Genomic DNA, 20,798 nt, shown 5'->3' with positions numbered 1-20,798 from the left:
GCTTCCCCTTAGAACACAGCACGTCCACAGGACTGAATATCCCAGACTGATTACCAGCACCTTATTTTTATGTGTTTATCATTTCACCTGTGTTGTAACATTTTTTTTGCTGCTAGCACTATTTGCACTTTATAAACACTGCATGGAACATGCATTTTGTTATATTGGATTGATTGTTATCTGTATATATTTTTTTTTTTTTTCACTTGGCACTTTATAAACACCGCATGGAACATGCATTTTGTTATATTGGATTGATTGATATCTGTGTTTTTTCCACTTAGCATGTCACATGGGATTGTGCTTATGTGATTATTCTCACTGTACACTTTTAGTCATATTTTGGACTATCACCTTAAGTTATATATTTATTGTCAGCATATTTTATTGCAGTTTTGCACAGCACCCACGATTTGCATGTTTATTGTTTCAGGCATTCATTCATTACTGTGAGTTTTTATTTGTATGGCACTCTATCAGAATCTATATTTGATTGCCACTCTCTAACATTTATTTTAGTTTAGCACGAACCGAACAAGGATTTGTGCACACCCAGACACAATTTTACACTAGCACTTTTTGACCTTTACCCTTTTATCCTTTACCTGCATACTCATCTGTTCCCCTTCCCCCTCCCTGCCCTTTCTTCCCCTTCCCCTTTTTCTTTTCTCCTTCCCTCTCTTTCTCCCCCCTTCCCCCCCCCCCCTCTCCCCTCCTTTTTTGTATTCCCCCATTTGCGCAACACTAAAACCACTTAATCGATATTGCTCAGGGAGTAGGTGAAGCTCCCCTCAGTGTTTGCAGCATTCCTCTATTCCCCTTGTCAAGGTGGTTGGCGCAGAGGTACTTTATACATTAATTCCTGGGCGGAATGACTCCCCCTGCCTGGAGAAAACAATAGCTGAACGGGAGGGATTCCCCCATCAACACTGACTGTGAGATAGGGGAATCAGGAGATTTTCTTTCCTGCAACCAGTGGAAGCAAGAAAGAAAAAAAAAAAAAAAAAATCGACCCATCTATGGCCAGCTTAAGTCTGCTTAAAAACACTGCTTCCCTCTTTCTCCTATCTATGCTGTACATTGATGGTAATAAGATCTGAGTAAACACCCTTTTCCAGTTTCAATGTTTATTTGGTTATTACAAGCTAACATGCAAAGGTTACACCCTCGCAGGGGCTAGCTTTAACCGCTTGGCGACCGGCTCACGCCAATATACGTCGTCAGAAGGGCACGTACAGGCAGATTAACGTACCTGCATGTTGCCCTTTAAGAAGCAGTTTGCGTGCACACCCGCCGCAACCCCTGTGAGTGCGATTGTAGGTCTGCGGCGATACCCGCGATCATCTCACGGAGAGGAAGAACAGGAAGATGCTAATGTAAAAAAGCATTTCCCCGTTTTGCCTAGTGACAGGACACTGATCACACTAAGGAGGAGCTACAGGGAGCTGTAATCAGTGTCGTGTCACACGTAGCCCGACCCCCAGTTAGAATGACTGCCTAGGACACAATTAACCCCTACAGCTGCACCTAGTGGTTAACCCCTTAACTGCCAGTCACATGTACACAGCTATCAATGCATTTTTTAATTGTACTGATCACTGTATAAATGTCAATGGTCCCAAAAATCGAGCCAAGTGTCCGATCTGTCCGTCATGTAGCAGTCATGAAAAAATAAATAAAAATCGATGATCGCCGCCATTACTAGTTAAAAAAAAAAAAAAAAGCCATAAAACTATCCCCTATTTTGTAGACGCTATAACTTTTGTGCAAACCAAATTCTTATTGTGATTTTTTTTTTAACAAAAATACGTAGAAAAATACGTACCAGCCTAAACTGAGGGAAAAAAAAAATGTTTATATATTTTTTGGGGATATTTATTATAGCAAAAAGTAAAAAAAAAAATTTTTTTCAAAATTGTCGCTTTTTGTTTATAGTGCTAAAAATAAAAACCCAGAGATGATCAAATACCACCAAAAGAAAGCTCTATGGAGAAAAAAGTATGTCAATTTTGTTTGGGAGCCACGTCGCACAACCGTGATATTGTCAGTTAAAGCGACGCAGTGCCGAATCACAAAAAGTGCTCTGGTCTTTGGGCAGCCAAATGATCTGGGGCTTAAGTGGTTAACAGAAGTTAGTTTGCAAAAAAAAAAAAGGCAAAGAAAATATATGTCAAAGAACGAAAAAACGAAATCCCTCCTAAAAGAGCAGGTAAAACAGCAACAGATAGGCATGGTCCAGAGGCCATAACAGCCAGAGGGCCCTAGGGAGGTTCCCAATAATGGGCCATCCTCTAAACCCTGCAATATTCATCCAGTGGAACATTATACATCCTATATAAGTTCAAAAAAGGAAAGACCAAGCAGTAAATACCCTTTTTGAATCAACACTTGTGCAGTGACGCAACGCTGAAGCTCCAGCTTCCTGGTGTCATGGAATGCGCGACAACTAGGCTGAAGTCCAGAAACTGTCACCAGCTGGCTTACAATGCTGGTGCTTCCCTCCACATCCTCTGCAGTGGCCGTACCATGACACAAGGGGGCCGAAGATTTTTGCACCATGTGACTGCTACAGAATGGATGAATGGATTAAAAAAAGTGTATTTGCACAGATCTTTCCAGCATTAGGTGGTAGGAAGAGAAGTGTTTTTTTTAGGCAGACAAATGCAGCTTTGACTTGCACTTTAAAGCAGAACATCACTCTCTCAATCAACATTGACTGTAATCATAACAATGTAAAGGTCTACTTCTATAACAGGGGTCTCAATTTTCGAAACAATGTGCCAGTTTACTGTCCTCTACGCTTTAGCAGGGCCCAACTTTGGCCAGTGGAGGTAGAAAATGCCTTGGCATCAATGGGAGTAAACATTGCCATAGGCTTGGTGGTCGGTGGGAGGTAAAACAATTACATCATTGGCCTCAATGTGAGGAATAGCACCCCATCACTGGTGTCTGTGGGAGAAATAGTTCCCCATTGTTGGTGTCGATGGGAGGAATAGTGCCTTGTATCAGTGGAAGGAATAATGCCCCAAGAGCCAGATAAAAGCAAGCAAAGGGCCACATTTAGCCCACAGCTTGGAGACACCGGTTCTATAAAAACACAAAAACAGACAATGCAATAAAATGTGCAAATCCAACAACATGTGTAATATATTGCAGTTTACCAGTCCTTAGATGTAGTGGTTGATTCCCCCTCCCACCCAAGACTAGTTTTGTCTATTTTCGCCTGGTGATCCAGCCAATAACAAACTTCATGTCTTCAGCAGACAACTTGCACTTACTGTACAGCATCTATGGTGGAAAGTGGAATGGCATCACAAAACACCTCATCTCCATAACATAGGAGTTTGTATCTACCGAGATGTGTTTTTAGTGCATTTCCATTGCACATTATTATGGCCAGTGGTATTCCACCCTCTTTTCCAATTTTATATCATGCATAAGCATTAGCATTGACCCTTTCCCGCCACAAATTTTAAGACCGTTCCCACACACTTCTGCATTAGATTGACAAAGTGTTTCTGAAATTGTGTTGCTAGAATAACACAAATCTAAAATGAATGCTTTACTGCCCCGTTGGTGTCAGTGGGAGGAGTTGAGCCCCAACGTTGGGTGCCATTGAGAGGAACTGTGCCCCATGGTTGGTGCCATTGGGAGGAATTGTGCCCCTTCCCTGGTCTCAGTGAATGAGGATTTTTCCCCATGGGCCAGATAAAAGCAAGCAAAGGGCTGCAGTTTGTAGACAACTGTTCTAGAGGAAATGGTCAGATTGTTCTACAAAAGTGGTTGGGGACTGAGGCCATGCTGTAGACTAGGGGCACATTAAATAAAAATGTTTCAGGTCATTGCCATTTAAGGTTTCTTTAATTAATGCTCCCGCTAGTGACTGCTCAGACCTGAACCCCACAAAAAAGGGCTACATGGAGTCCTCAGGCCGGTTTGCAATGTCTATGACATCTTCTACTGTACAGCCACATGATTATGAAGACTAGCTGCCTATCATTTCTGTGAAAACGTATTCTGACTGAAGGTGTTGAGAAAGTTGGAGAGCATTTATCCTTTTGGAAATTTTGATGAAGAGCGCTATTCATCTTCCCCTTGTGAATTAATTAGCAGCAGCATCTCACATTTTTCCCTAATACACAAAGCTGCTGCACCTTCTGTTTTTCCTACAGTAGAGGCTGAGCTTTCAGCACGGTCAGCTCATTTTAGGAATATAGACACTGATTGGATTTCTGGCAGATCAGGTATTTTTCTGTATTTGCGTTTTTAAAGCATTAGGGGAAATGTGCATCTATTGTAGAATGGTAGGGCATTTCTTTATATTTTGCCCATGCAAACTAATTCATGGCTTTGGATCTGTAGAATTGCTATACAATACCCTACTACAAAGGAATTTTTACATCCAAGCGTACGTGTGCTGCACCCACTTGGCTACATGCTGGTATCTCTTTTCTAGGAACACCATAAGCTGGCAAAAAAAAAAATGCAGGCCCATTGTAGGCTTAGGTTTCTTCTCGTCCAGGGGAGGCTTTCCATTGTACATAATCACATTCCCCAATATCTCCGTCATAGATATTCTGACGGAGTCTGTCAGACGCTGCTATCTGCAGCTCTGCCCATGTCTCCTGTTCCCCTCCTCTCTGCCTCTCAGCTCTCACTAACATGGATCTGCTCCTCTCCCCACGGCTTGGAAACTATCTTTAGATCATTCCCTTGGTCACATAAAAAGCTACATCTTAGTGCATGTGCTTCATTAAAAAACAAAAAACTACCTGTATTCACAGTGCCCTCCAGCAATTGCATGACTCCTGGTTCTCTGCTCCTCTCCTTCCCTACTCCCTGGCTGACGGCAGCAGCGGGCATCTCAGCCCTGCCCACTGTAGATAGCACATGGGGAGAGCTGACAGTCTGGAGTCATCTTATGGCTGAAAGATACTGTGAATACAGGTAGAATTTTTTTTTTTTTTTTTATAAAGCACAGGCACTAGGATGCAGTTTTTTTTCTCTATCAGGGGATGATATAAAGAACAGATAGTGGCTTAACAACCACTTTAACATCCTAAGATTCATCAGCCTGCTTTTCCTTTCCCATGCATTGTGAGATACAGCACTGATGCACATAAAAAAAAACATTAACACAGGCCCTAACTGAATTAGCAGACAGTCCTAGAGATGGTTTCTTCTGGCTCAATGATTCTCTGGTGTGTGTAATCTCCCTGCTGTTCAGATCTATTTTGCTGCACATGCTGCCGCTTGCATGTGGGAAATCATGGAAAATGCAAAAACTTTAGAATTTGACACCACAACAGGAATAGAAGGGGAACATCTTTTAAAGAACACCTGTTCCAGTTACACTGGACTAAGTGGGATTTTCCCGTGTTTGGAATTTGTTGTGCCACAGACTGGAAAATACAGGAAAAATCCTTAACAGACTACAGATGGGAGAATTTTGAAAAATATAATATAATTTATATATATATATATATATATATATATATATATATACACACACACACACACACACACACACACACACACACACACACACACACACACACATACACACAAGATAGACACGTACACATAATATCTCCCAGAAGTGAGTAGACCCCTCACATTTATGTAAATATTTTCATGTGACAACACTTAAGAAATGACACTTTGCTACAATGTAAAGTAGTGAGTGTACAGCTTGTATAACAGTGTAAATTTGCTGTCCCCTCAAAATAACTCACACAGCCATTAATGTCTAAACCATTGGCAATAGTGAGTACACCCCTAAGTGAAAAATTCCAAATTGGGCCCAATTAGCAATTTCTTTCTCCAGTGTCATGTGACTCAGTGTTACAAGGTCTCAGGAGTGTTCAATTTGGTGTTATCGCTCTAACTCTCATATTGGTCACTGGAAGTTCAACATGACAACTCATGGCAAAGAACCCTCTGAGGACCTAAAAAAAAAAAAAAAAAAATCGTTCCTCTAGATAAAGATGGTCTAGCTTATAACAGGACAGGTTCCACTCAGAACAGGGCTCGTCCTGGTCAAAGAAGTTGAGTTCACATGCTCAGTGTCATATCCAGAGGTTGTTTTTGGGAAACACTCCATCAAATTGGTCTGCATAGCCATCATCCCAGAAGTAAGCCTCTAAAGATGATGCACAAGAAAGCCTGCAAATAGTTTGCTGAAGACAAGCAGACCAAGGACATGGATTACTGGAACCATGTCCTGTGGTCTGATGAGACCAAAATAAATTTTGTTCAGATTTTGTCAAGCGTGTTTGGTGGCAACTAGATGAGAAGTACAAAGACAAGTGCGTCTTGCCGACAGTCAAGCATGGTGGTGGGAGTGTTATGGTCTGGGGACGCATGAGTGTTACCAGCACTAAGGGGCTACAGTTCGTTGAGGGAACTATGAATGTCAACATGTACTGTGTCATAATGAAGCAGAGCAAGATCCCCTCCCTGCGCAGACTGGGCCGCAGAGCAGTATTCCAACACAAGGATCCCAAACACACCTCCAAGACGACCACTGCCTTGCTAAAGAAGCCGAGGGTAGAGGTGAGACTGGCCAAGCATGTCTCCAGACCTAAATCCTATTGGGGGGCATCCTCAAAAGGATGGACTTCTTTTGTCAACCTGACCTACTACGTAACTATGGTGTTATGGAGTGGAAGAGGACTCCAGTGGCAACCTGTGAAGCTCTGGTCAACTCCATTCCCAAGAGGGTTAAGGCAGTGCTGGAAAATAGTGGCCACAAAAAATATTGACACTTTGGGACCAATTTAGACAATTTCACTTAGGGGTGTACTCACTTTTGTTGCCAGCGGTTTAGACATTAATGGCTGCGTGTTGAGCTATTTTGAGGGGACAGCAAATTTACACAAGCTGTACACTCACTACTTTACATTGTAGCAAAGTGTTAACTCCATCAGTGATGTCACATGAAAAGAATAAAACTATTATATTAAACTATAGAATAAACTATTTACTAAAATGTGGGGGGTGTACTCACTTTTGTGAAATGTATATCTAAATATATCTATATTTGTATACGATTTCCCCCTCCTTCCCACAATTTGTAGCGTAGTGTATTGAGCCAGGACTGAAAGTGATGGGAAAATACAAAATGTTTAGATTTGTAATAAAAGGAATAAGGGGGGACATATTCCAGTGACACTTCGGAAATCCAAGGTGGCAATTCCCAGGCCTGATGACCCCTGCTGCTCCACACTCTGAGCCATCAACGCGCCCCCCCCCCCCCCCCAATCCATCTTCACACATCTTCTCCAGTGATACAGGCGGCATTAACTTTTACTAAGGCTGCTGGTTGACGTATTCTACCCTAATCCATCCCGCTGGAACCAAGACTCAATAGGTAAACTAGACTTGGAGCCCCTTTGTCACATCTTAAAATACCTTCTGTCCGTGTATCCTCATTCCTGGATTTACGGTTTAATGAGTCTGAACTTGGAGCACAATGAGACTGCCTCTTTAGTACATCTTCCAATGAGCACATCTGTTCCTGTGACAGCCAAGTGAAAATCTACCTCAATTTGGAGAGACTTCCTCTCACTTTGTTGTGTTCTCAAGACCCCTGAAATTAAAAACAGACAAAGCACATCCTTCTATAATGTGTACTTGTCTCAATACAAAGCGTCTCATGTGATCTTGTCTGCTTCCTATGCCATCTGCATAAATCACTTCTGACACCACAGAATGCCAGAGGGCACCTGCCCTTAACCCTCCAGCACACAGCAGGTGACGGACAACCCCCAGCTGTGTTTGTTTCCCTATGAGAGTGTGGAGAGGGGGCATGTCCTTTCCCTCTACTCAGGTCTCAGATTACACTCAACTTCCCGCTCTATGCTGTGCAGCATGTGGCATCAGATCACTGTTCCCTGCCTTCTGGAACTGAAAATAGCCTTTGATTTGTTTAATTTGAATGGCTGCAGAGGAGAGGGCTGCTAGATAGAGAGGTCCGACTTGTAGGAAGATTTTCTTAATCTCTGTTCATCACCTGAGGCTGGTCACTTCAGTGGGTATATGTAAGGGCTTACAATCACTCTCCAACAGAATCCAAACACCAATAATGAAACCAACTGATTTCATTTTCTAGGAGCTAACAAAAGTGTTGCATTTTAAGGCATGTTCTAAGGTCAGATCATAAAAGGTGTAAAACATTCTAAATACACCAAAGTGTTCACCATAAACAAGTACAAACTTACCATACTTATAATACAAAGATAAGACAGAGGAGTTTAAAGAAAAAATTTTATTATAACAGAAAACTTAAGGAAACCATGTTCTACAGTAAACATCTGAATCCGATGCACATTACGCCAACATAAAACTACACTACCTCAATTATGGCAAAATGCAATCCCCCCCCCCACAAGGAATCAACATTCTATAAGCAAACCAAATTCAAATGAGCCTTAGATGTCCTAGTACTGATGCATTTTGAGAGTCAGATATGCAATGCGTTAAATGACACGCGGAGCACTGGATCATCTGCATGTAGTCTTGATCAGGAATGTAAATGCAAGGGTGGCGGGACTGGGGCCCTTAAAAGTGGTTGTAAACCTAAGGCATGAAATATGATCAAAGTATCTCTATAGCGTGTACTTGTCTCAATCCAGAGCACAAACTGTAATTTGTCTGCTGCTTCATTCCTCTGCTATGAGCATGAGTCACGTCTTACAAGTTATCCTAACACCAAATGAAAAATGGTGACAGGGAAGGGACTTTCAGCAGATCAACAGCCTCAGCTCTGTTCCTGGAAGCTGTATGGAGGTGAGTTTATCCCTTCCCTCCAATCAGTTCTCAGAGCTCTCCTCACTGAGCTCTGCAGTCTAACTTCAGCTCTCCAACCCCTTTTTTGAGAGCTCTACAAGCTTGATAAACTCTTGACTTTGAACGGATGTAGAGAAGACTACAAACAAAATGTATGGAAGGACCAATTTCATCTCTGTATCACCTGAAGCCAATCACGTCACTGGGTATATGCAAGGGTTTATAACCACTTTACGGGGACCTGCAAGGCAGCAAAGCCAACCTACAGGCAGAAATGTAGGACAATTCTGAATGCCAAAGTTGTAATGAAAGTATAAGAAAATCAGGACAGCTAGGAGACAAGATTAGGTAGATAGTAATTTTTCTTTACTAGGGTTTTACTATTCCCCAAGTCTTTAGCAAAAGGATCGCTTTAAAAACCATCTTAACTTGTAACATGTGAAAACAATTTAATAAAAAAAGTGTCATAAAGGATACAATGATCTACGTGAGCCCCTGAATAAGGAACAAATCACAATTTCACAGCAAAACAAAATACTTAAAAAAAAAAAAAATGCAATTTCCATCTTATAAGGCTTCTAAACCTATCATTGATTTCAGCTAAGCCTTAAAATGAACTGTCCCAAAATCATATAATGGGACTTAGCAGATTTGGAACGCATTAAACAGACTATTTTAATTCTTTGATTGCTAAATCCAAGGATCGTTTGAGGCTCCGAATAAAGACTTCGCTAATATCCTCCAAAGAGACTTTACCCCTATAGAGCATACGATCTTTAGCGATCTTCTCAACTTCATTTAGGTAAGACACCTTGAGCCCATTGGTTTTTGCAAAAAAAGAAACTTTACCATTATATTTCCTTCTGAGTTTTTCAACGATTGTATTCATCCACTCTCTTCTGGGCATTATTGTTGACCAGATAAAGATCGTGTTTGGGTAAGACTCAGTAAGGCGACCTAAATCGTGTTTCACCACAGTTATAAACTTTGCAAAAGGCTCTTGCCCCAGCTCACTGCTCCCTAGATGGATGAATACGATGCTTGGTTCTCCCATGGCAGAAGCAGCCCGGTGCACATCGGGCACCAAGTCACGCCACATCAGGTCATACTTTTCCATCCAACGAACGGTAAAATCTTTCTCGTCGAGTCCCAGGTTCATGCCGTACGAGCTGTTTCTTGCTGCTTGAGCAGAATTGGTCACCCAATAGTTCCCAATGATCCATATCTCCTTAGATTCTGTAATGAACAATTAAACAAGTTTAAAATGTGCTTTCTAAAACTGGTTAGGTCTTATTTATTTTTTCAATTTAGTTTTGATGATTAGGATGAGTGCATTGTTAAAGCTCCAGAGTTACGTGCAGGGTGGAACAGTGCTCTTGCAACTGCTCCAGGTGCTGCACAGTATGGGCTAAATGGCCTATTCTCAGCCATTCTGCAGCCTCGTCAAACCCACAGTGGCAGGCACAAGTCATCAAATTAGCAGTAAATATGGAACGTCCATGACTTATTTGTGCCGAGACCAAACTTGTAAAATAGCTTGCGGCGGGGGGGGGGGGGGGGGGGGTACTGGAAAAGGGGAGAAGTTTAGATTTAAAAATGGTTGTAAACCTTGCACATGAAATATAAACAAAAGCATATGCCTCTATGGTGTGTGCTTGTCTTAATCCAGATCACCAAGTGTCATTTCTGTCTGCTGCCTCGTTTCTCTGGTATAAGCAGGAATCACTTCTGACAACTTTTCCTGACACCAAGAGAAACATGGTGATGGGGAGGGAGCAAAAGCAGCTTCAGATCTGCTCCTGTGTGCTTTTTTTGCTTTTCCCTCCAATCAGCTTTCCTCACTGACGTAACTTTAGCTTTCCGCCTCCTTTTCAGAGCTGAGAGATCACATGTAAATTCTGAACTTTGAGTGTAGGGGGAAGAATGACTATATACTTACATACAACTTATGTTATTTAATGACACACATCCTCCTACATAACGGGGTACTAACATTTATAGGTAAAGTTAATCCAGGGAATATCAGATCGCCTCTCGGGGATCAGGATTATTTTTTTCCCCCTTTTGTAGCAAATTGGATCATGCTTTCGTGGGGTTTTTTGCCTTCCTCTGGATCAACTGCGTAAGAATGTTTTTTTTAACGGTTGAACTAGATTGGACTTCTATCTCTTTTCAACTTAACTAATTATGTAACCATATCTCTATCACCTGAGGCCAGTCACTTCACTGGGTATATGCAAGAGTTTACAACCACTTTAAAGGCCCATTCGCACCACTGTGGTCTAGTGCGTAGCATTAGGACAAACCATTTATTTTAGAGCTGGAAAGGCACAATCTCTTTATAAACATTCCTATGGCCCTTTAATTACTCCGACTGTTCCCCCTCTTTTAGGGCTTTGTTTGCAATTCCTCTCTAGTTTCCTGGCTTACTGCACCCATTATCTTTGGGAGGGCTATGGTCCGAGTGACAACTGTCATCTTAAAGTACATTTAAACCAAGACCACTAAAATTTCAACATTAACATGCTCACATAATTAGAAATTTTCAATATTTATAAAGCTGCAGCCTTTCATTAAAATAATGTGGTGATCTTGCCATGATTCCTATAGGGCGACAATGGCTCTGTCCCTGTCTTTCAACTGCTACATTGTCACCCTGTCACACAGACTTCCAATGGAGATTACAAGTAGTCATTATAGAAAACAATGTAAGCATGGTCAACTGTTCTCCCCATCAGGAAACTCACCCAGAGGAGTGCCAAGCAGCCATCACTCGAGTGCTGCATCTGCATCGTCAACCTAGGACAAGAACACCTCCTATATCATCTCCATAATATAAAGGTTTGTAATTCACAGAAATTAACTGGGCAGGGCTGAAAACACTGCTTTGATTTCAGTGCAGTGTTAACTCACTACAGGAAGCTAGGAGCTCCCTGGGTTCCTGGATGATCAAGTATTTTTATGTATTTGGAAAGTTTCTAAAGAGATGGAACAATTTGCATGTATTGTAAAAAATGTAGTGCATATTTTCTTACGACCACACAAAGCTTACCAGCGGCTAGAGATCTGTAACATACTAGAATAGAATATTCTGAACTGCACAGGACTTAAACCAAGCATACACATGACCTGCACCAACTTAGCCACCAAAATTTTGTAAGTGCTGTTATCTCAGCTTCCCGGGTACACCATTCAAGTTGGAATTTTAAAGTGTAAGCCCATTGTAGGCTCAAGCATGTAACTCCAGGGATGAGGCTTGCCATTGAGTACACTCACATCACGCCTCAACATCTCAAAGTCAGCAATTCTCTAACCAGGGCTCCCATAACCCAAGGGTTACAGAGGTTGCTAAGGGTTTCTTGAACTGTGGCTGACTGAACCCCCATCTGATAGTTCTGGATCAACCACCAGTGTCATGACAGCAATGATCTTTTTAGCTGTCTGAAAAGGTTTTATTCTTCTCACCAATATCAGGGACATTCTTCCCACTGATCACCGATTTCAGGCACATTCTTACCACCGATGTCAGGGGCATTATCTAAGTCAACCATTCTCAAAAAGGTTTTTGTGGAACCCTAGGGTTCCCCCAGAGGTTGCTAGGGTCTTGAGGTGGCCGATTGAATCCCCCAATCTGATGGTGCCTGCATAGTTGTGGCTCAGTGTCAGGACAGCAATGATCTTTTTAGATGTCTGTAAAGGTGGCTCTCTCACCACCTTGGTAAAGGGGGCCTTCTTCCAACTAACCACCAATTTAAGGGGCATTCTTCCCATTAACCACCAATCTAAGGAACATTGTTCCCACTGATCACCAGGCGCATTCTTCCCACTGATCACCAATGTAAGGGACATTCTATTGTCACCAGTATAAGGGGCATTTCCCCCACTAATCCTTGATGAATTGATTTTAACAGGGGTTCCCTGAGACCTGAAAAGAATTACATGATTTAGAACAACTTCTATAGTGCAGTCCCATTAATTATTCTGCAGTAATTACATACAAACGACACTTTAGGATATGTACGGAAAAAATAAAACATTTTTCATCTTACCATTACAAGTGTTATACTTTATAATTTGTATAAAATTGTTCATTTGCACTTGTAGTTTGAAAAACATGCCAGCTCTTCCTTGAAATTCTAGAGCTGGTTGTAGGCTTAGAAGAACCCTCTGTATAAGGGCTTTTGAGATCATGCAATTTACTGACAGGTGCACTTGACTTGCTAAGCTGCATCAAATGGCTTTAAACTTGTTTTTGTATTAACAGAGAAGCAGTTCCGATGCAAACAAAATCCCACTTGCACAGAGACCTAACTAAGCAGAAAGTCCCATCTCTTCTAGGAGGAAGGCCCTCCTGGGCTGATTACTCTGTGTAATCAGAATCTCCACGTTGTCCAAGTATATTTTGACACAAATTGCTGCTTATGTGGTCCAAATATCAAATATAAATCTGTACTGTTCACCCAAATTCATTTTTCTTCAAAAAAAAGTACAGTATATTAATTTTATTTAGGGGCTAGGTCACCTCTAAAGAGCAGCCCCTACTGGGTGTGCCTTTAATTTAGTTGCACCTAGTGTACTGCTCCTGTAGATGGCGATATCAAACCCAGCTGTCATGAAGTGTAGCTGTGTCCTTCAATGAACAAAGGAGAAACACGAACTCCTAGTTAAAAGCAGAATTAAACCCTCTTCTCCTTTACTGCCATCTTGGCCTCTGATCCACATTTGCCACGGTGTGGCACATGTGATCGGTGCTGACTCCAGCCATTTGAGGGGCTTGACAAGGAACTGTGGTTTAACAGCACACCTTAAAAGTCACGGCTTTGTGAAACCATGAATTCAGTGGTTTAGCTTGGAAAAAAAAAAAAAAACTTTCAGAGTGGTTGTAAACCTCACACATGAAATATGAGCAAAGCATACCCCTCTATAGTGAGTACTAAACTCAAACCAGAGCTGTCAGTTCTGTCTGCTGCTTCATTCCTTTGCCATCAGCAAGAGTCACTACTGACAAGTGATAAATGGTGACAGTGGAGGGATAACCAGCACATAGCCTGTAATTGACAGGCTCAGCTCTGTTGCTATGTGGAGAGGGGTTTGTCCCTTTCCTCCAATAAGCTCAGAGCTCTCTTTGCTGAGCTCTGCCGTGTGCAACTTCACCTCTCCCCCACTTTTTTTCTGAAAGGCTTTATACATTCTGCACTTTCAACAGATGTAGAGAAAAGAGGGCTGCAGGTCAACAGGTACAATTTATGTGGGAAGATTTGTTTAATCTCTGTGTATAACCTGAGGCCAGTCACTTCACTGGGTATATGTAGGGGTTTACAACCACTTTATGGGGGAGAAAAATTAAAAAAAAAAAGTAGACTGTCCTGAGCACTTAACCTTGTGAATAAGCATATAAGGCTAGTAAAATTAGCATAGACTGAAAATACAGCACAAAGTAGTTATTGATTTTACACAAGATACAGTATATCCAGTAAACATTACATTCAGAAAGAGAACCATTTTCAAATTCTTGGAAACGTTAGCACCAAATTTTTCACCATGGCCAGCGTCCAATGAGCATTTGCTTATACTGAATCCAATGGATACGGACAGTCACGAGCTTGATATGGTTTGAAATATTTAAGAAAAAGAAGAAAGGTTAATAAGCATTTAAGAAGCATCAAAAAGTAGACCAGGTATACGAGTGCTTCACACAATCAGCCCTGCAAGTTACAATAGAAAAAAACTAAACAAAAACAGAGGGTTTGGCTTTAATCTAACCCAGCTAAGCTTTTTGACCTTGAAACCATTGCCAGGACAAAAATAAATAAAAAATTTGGGTTGTTACCAATTCAAACTTTCATCTTCGATTAATCTTTTTTTAAATCGATCGGCTAATTTCGATTATAAAGCACATACAGATCCAACTACTTTTAGCTGATTGCCTTGCATTGCAACTCTGCATTAGTGGTAAATGTGGTATACACTATATACAATCACCCAACACTAGTTTCCACAATCCATGACTTAACTTCACAGTTCATACAAATACGTTTTAAATTCCAACTGTAGCACTGACGGTTTTTTTTTCCCCACAGTAGCGTGACAATCCCTCCACCTCCGGTCTAACTAATCTCTCACCTTATGGCATGGATCCCTGCGCTGACGGGTGGTCATGCAAGCGGGTATCAAAAGGGTTAACACGGACCATAAACTTCTCTCACGTCTCCTTAGATCTCAGCAAGGACGCCAGGTCATGGATAGAAAAGATCTAAGTGCTCACCGCTTAAGTATAAGATGTCATGTTTGTGTTCAAACAAACTACTCACATAAAGATGATAAAAACACAGCATGTAAAGCCGACAGCAGCGGGCGACGTCATGCGTAGCTACTTCCCCGTATGAATGAATGAAATACTTGTATAGCGCACAATGCGAAATGAATCGCCTCTAGGCGTATGCGTTACGTTCAATCAGAACTTCGACCTCACCGGTCTCCTTCCCCCTTCTCTTCAGATGGTGGCACTTGGGGAAGGGGGGAGGAGTCCAGTGACGTCGATGTCCGTGACGTCATTGGATCACCGACGGAACTCCCTGAAGACCCGGAAGACGGCAGAGAGGTGAGTACAGAAAATAATTTTGATCGATCAAAAAAATTAATCGAGGAATTCAACTTTAATTTCAACAGCCCTAAAAAATAGTAAGCAATAGAAAATCTAAAATCCGGAAGTTGGCACAACAGGAATAAAGTGATTATAAGTACCTGAAATAATAATATCTTAATGAAGACAACTGTTCAGTGAACACTAAGTGGGATTCCCCCCCCCCCCCCCCCCCATGTGGAGAGACTTTCCCACTTTGTTCCATCACTGGAGTGAAAGGAAAACTTTATGGTCAGCAAAATTAACCCAACAGATAAGCGCTTGAAATTATCCACATTTTGTCATGTTACAACCAAAAAACGTAAATGTTTTATTGGGATTTTATGTGATAGACCAACACAAAGTGGCACATAATTGAGAAGTTGAAGGGAAATGATAAATGGTTTAACATTTTCACAAATATCTGAGTGGCGTCAATATTTTGTAGAGCCACCCCTCTCTGCAATTACAGCAAGTCTTTTTGGGGATGTCTCTACCAGCTTTGCACATCTAGAGAAATATTTGCCCATTCTTTGCAAAAGTATCTAAAGCTCTGTCAGATTGGATGGAGAGCGTCTGAACAGCAATTTTCAAGTCTTGCCACAGATTCTCAATTTGGATTTAAGTCTGGACTTTAACTGGGCCATTCTAACACATGAATATGCTTTGATATAAAACATTCCATTTTAGCTCTGGCTGTATGTTTAGGGTCATTGTGCTGCTGGAAGCTCTGCTCCAGTCTTAAGATCTCTGCAGACTTCAACAGGATTTCAAAGATTGCCCTTTATTTGGCTCCATCCATCTTCTCGTCAACTGACCAGCTTCCTTGACGCTGCTGAAGAAAAGAATCCCCACATGATGCTGCCACCATGTTTCACGGTGGGGATGGTGTGTTCAGGGTGATGTGCAGAGTACATTTTCCGCCATAGATAACGTTTTGCTTTTGGGCCAAAAAATACAATTTTGGTCCCATCTGACCAGAGCACCTTGTTCCACATGGCTTCTCAAACTGCAACAATGGGTTTCTTGTCACTCTTAAAGGTCAGATTTCTGAAGTGTACGACTAATAGTTGTCCTGTGGACAGATTCTCTCACCTGAGCTATGGATCTCTTCAGCTCCTTCAGTTACCATGGGCCTTCTTGGCTGCTTCTCTCATGAATGCTCTCCTTGTCCGGCATGTTAGATTAAGTGGATGGCCATTTCTTGGTAGGTTTGCAGTTGTGTCAAACTTTCTATATTTGGATGATGGATTGAACAGAGCTCCGTGCAATGGTCAAAGATTGGGATTTTTTTTATATAACCTAACCCTACTTTAAACTTCCCCACAACTTTATCCCTGACCTGCCTGGTGTTTACTGGCTTTCATGATGCCGTTCACCAAGGTTCTCTAACAAACCTCTGAGGGCTTCACAAAACAGCTGTATTTATACAGAGATTAGATTACACACCCGTGGACTCATTTTACTAGTTCGGCGACTTCTGAAGGGAATTGATTCCATTTGATTTTAGTTAGGGGCATTGGATTAAAGGGGGCTGAATACAAACACACCCCACACTTTTCAGATATTTGTAAATATAATATTTGAAAAACATTTACCACTTTCCTTCCATTTCACAATTATGTGCTACTTTATAGTTGTCCATCAAAAAAAATACCAATAAAATACATGTTTTTGGCTGTAACCTGACAAAATGTTGAAAATTTCAAGGGGCACGAATACCTTTTCAAGGCACTGTACATCTTTTTTACACCAGAGGTCTTCAAGCATCTTTTGGGTTGAATGTGGCCCTTGCTTGCCTTTATTCGGCCCTTGGGGCACCATTCCTCCCACAAACTCCAAAGATGGGGCACCATTCCGTCTATAGATGGGGCATTTCCTATTCCCATTGGCCACGGTCTGGCCCCTTTAAGTCTGAAGGGCAGTAAACTGGCTTTGTTTTGAAAGTTTGGAGACGCCTGCTTGACACCATTAAGCGTTAAAACATATTGGTCTTAGATGCACAATATGGATTGTTCTCAGATCAGTTCATAGGTGGTGTAAAACTATGGTCATCCGCTGCCCTCCAATGCTTCTACCGGTTAGCCCGTGAGATCGGTGAACTGGAAAAGGAAACTGCCAGCACCGGAAGTTGACCATAGAGATGGTCCCTGGTCATCTGACTCCTGGAGACCCAAGCATGACGTTATAACATCACACCCAGCAGTTGTAAATACTGCCATGTACTCGTCTGGAAAGCAGAGATTGCCTTTATCTCAAGCTCGCCAAGGGACCCATCATGACCTATTCCTATTACAGGGGATTAGAGCCGCAAGATTAATCCTTACAGAAATCAAGTTCGCGATTCAACCCTCACGATCTTACAAAACAGCATTTGCCTGATTGTATGCAACAAGTGCAGAAAGTTCTTTGCTCACTTCTAACAGACCAAAAATAAACAGGCAGCCTGCCAAGTTTATCACAACATTGCTTAGGGATAAAGAGAAACATTGTAACAGTTCGATAGATCAAAGGAATTAACTTCAGTCTGTAAATGGTCACATTTGGCACCTTTCAGGGGGGAGGGGGGTGCAGATACATGTATAATATACAGGTATTTGCACCTACTTCCGGGCATAGACTCCCACGGGAGTCTATGCTTCCTCCCATCCCCCTGCGCTGTCTGCTGGGACATGCACGGGTCCCAGACAGATGGCGGCGGCAGCATCTGAGGACCGAGGGTCAGTTCGGCCGCTGGTACCAACATCGCTAGACCTTGGGACCATGGGTCCATATTTTAAGTCAGCAGCTGCAGTATTTGTATCTGCTGACTTTAAAAAAAAAATTTTTTAATGTTAAAGCGGAAGTCGCGCAAAAATTAAGTGAAGTTTATTCAGCACAGCAGGATCTACAGGTATCAGATCATAGCTTTACCTGTCAATTTCTGAGCCGACCCCCACCAATACTTGAACGTGTGTGAAGAGCACGTTTCAATAAAATCTATATATACCCCTCCTGCCTGTAAATGTCACCAATCTACACCCCCCCCCCCCCCCACCATAGAACGTGTACAGCTCCTTTGGCTTTTACATGTGTATGACACCTCTCGCCCCAGAATACATTTTGCTCTAAATTTGTGGAAAAATATTTGATATGTTTTATGAAAGGGGGGATTTTTTTTTTTACCGACTGACTCAGGATGTTTTCCTGGACTATTTATAGAGTTGTGGCACTTTCATCATTCACACTTTTGTTAGATCCTGCAGGATAGGGAAGTCTTAGTTGGACACGTAATTTTAAATAAACTTTAAAATGAACTAAAAGCCCAACTCCAGCCAACACTAACCAGCAACTGCTGTATGCTTTTATTTTTTACTGAATGTTAAAACCATATAAATAAGAGATCATTGTAAGCACCACCCCCCATGGTTGTTTATGGTACATCTTCCTAATGAAGAGGTCCTACACCACCTCAAAACTTTGCACTGACACCGATCACTTCAAATATTTGGATGATACAATAAGGATCTATGGTGTGCTGATGCCATGTTCTCATCTGTGCCAATACCGGTGAACCAGCTTGTTGCGGCTACAGCACTTAGAGCCCTTTCACACTGGGGCTGTAGCGTTAAAGCAGCGCTAGTTTTAGCGCCACTTTGGCATCGCTATTCAGGCGAAAGCAGGTGCTTTCAATCACCTAGAAGGGGTTAAAAGGGCCCGTGTGGTGCTGCTGCACCCACAAAGCATTGTAATGGGAAGGGGCGATGGAGGTGCATCGTGCAACGTCCTGCAAGCTCACAGCCCCAGTGTGAAAGCACTTGAGCTTTCACACTGGGACTGCAGATGAGACATTTTTCAGCGCTCAAGTTCCTAAGAAACGCCCCAGTGTGAAAGGAGTCTTACGGCGTAGGCTATTCTCAGGAATGTGTGCGATAGTAATATAGGTCACTCATGCAACTTTCACTTTAACTGTAAAACATGTTATATAGCACAGTGCTTCTGCTGTGTAATTTGGCCCCCTGTAACACCTTAAAAAAACCTGTGTGATCCTGCCCATCTACGCCCCCCCTCTCGGTAAACTGATATTAAATTTTCTTCATATTAAATGAAGCAAATTGCTGTGATCAAGGCTAGTAAGCTGGAACGCGTGAGCCCCTGTATGTTCTCACATTTTTCTGCACCAATTATGAAGCAACAAGGGCGAGGGCATTTACAAAACATGAACCACTTTTTTTGATTTTCACACGGTGATCCTGCCAGTAATACTTCCTGCCCTAGGATGACTAGGGCAGGAAGTCCTAGGGTTTAACTCAATGCACTGTGGAGTTCACACAATCCTCTGTGGAGGAGCGGGAAGTGTTACCTTGGAACAATAAGTGTGTTCGGATTACACAGAACACCTCCCCTATCTCCATAAGATAGAGGTTTGGCTTTTTGTAGTTCACAGAACTGAAACGTCGTCAGCTCACTGCAAGAAGGTAACAGCTCCCTGAACTTTGCTAGAACAAGGCATTTTTCTGTACTCGAGTTTCTAAAGAAGGGAAATGTTCATTTCTTGTAGATATTGAGTGCATATTTTTTACGTTAGCCACACAAACTGCTAGTATAGGATGTGAATTATTGCCACGTTATTGCTGAATAAGTGGTCTACTAGAATACAATACTATAAAACCATACTGACAGCAGCACTTGGTATCTGCAAAGGACATTATTCATCTAAGCACACCTGTACTGCACCTGCTTCAAGCCACTTTTGCATTCCCATTCACTTGCATGGGTGAAATGCTGATCTGATGCAAACAAAAGCCAGACAGAGCCCGAACCAAGCACAGGACTGTTCCCAGCCCTGCCAAAAATAAATTGGGTCTAGGACGCATATTAAATGGAAACTAAACTGTCCCTAAGCACCAGTAACTGAATTTATATTGATTTTTATTATCCACAGTAATTCACATTTGTCCATGTCTCCATGATTTAGTGTAATGAGAAATCAGTTTGAAACATGCCCCTAGCATTTCTAGCTGCAGCCATCTTTAGTAAAGGGCAGATGAGATGATTCTGCCCTTAGCTCAGGCATACAGACATGATGGGTGTGCGCAACTGAGAAAACCCATCCTACAATGAAGACTCCTGGGATATATGAAAATTTTGGCCAAGGCCAAAAATCATGAAACTACTGACTCGCACTATACTTTTATACAATATACTTTTTTATTTACCAAGGCTAGCAATATAAGGAATAAAATAGTTCACGTTGACAGTTTAATTCCACTTTAAAGGATAAGTTCATCGTTAAAAAAAATATGCATTTACGATTTTTCTTAGAAGCCTGGAAAGCATTGCACCAACGATCAGCAGATTGCGAGTTCAATTTCAGGCTCCTGCAGACTGTCAATGTAGCTGTCTG

The 20,798-nt window shown here is 41.8% G+C and overlaps 2 protein-coding genes across 4 annotated transcripts in view; both read right to left on the bottom strand.

The window, feature by feature from the left end:
* Positions 1 to 20,798, bottom strand: part of LOC143923499 (nuclear factor 7, brain-like) — a 744,238-nt gene that overhangs the window by 541,638 nt on the left and 181,802 nt on the right. The gene's annotated exons all lie outside the window — the stretch shown is intronic.
* Positions 1 to 20,798, bottom strand: part of LOC143923496 (nuclear factor 7, brain-like) — a 169,923-nt gene that overhangs the window by 33,171 nt on the left and 115,954 nt on the right. The window contains exon 9 of one of the 3 annotated variants that reach the window (XM_077447200.1): positions 8,255 to 10,026. The exons of the other annotated variants lie outside the window; for them this stretch is intronic. Within the exon in view, the coding sequence (XP_077303326.1) occupies positions 9,461 to 10,026 (566 nt within the window). The 3' untranslated portion in view covers positions 8,255 to 9,460. Of the gene's footprint in view, positions 1 to 8,254; positions 10,027 to 20,798 lie in introns of those variants that run through there. 3 annotated transcript variants of the gene reach the window in all.

This window comes from Lithobates pipiens, unplaced genomic scaffold, assembly GCF_037356315.1.
Source record: "Lithobates pipiens isolate NorthernLeopardFrog02 unplaced genomic scaffold, aLitPip1_a1.2 Scaffold_22, whole genome shotgun sequence".
NCBI lineage: Eukaryota > Metazoa > Chordata > Amphibia > Anura > Ranidae > Lithobates > Lithobates pipiens.
This window is presented reverse-complemented; position numbering and strand designations above follow the sequence as displayed.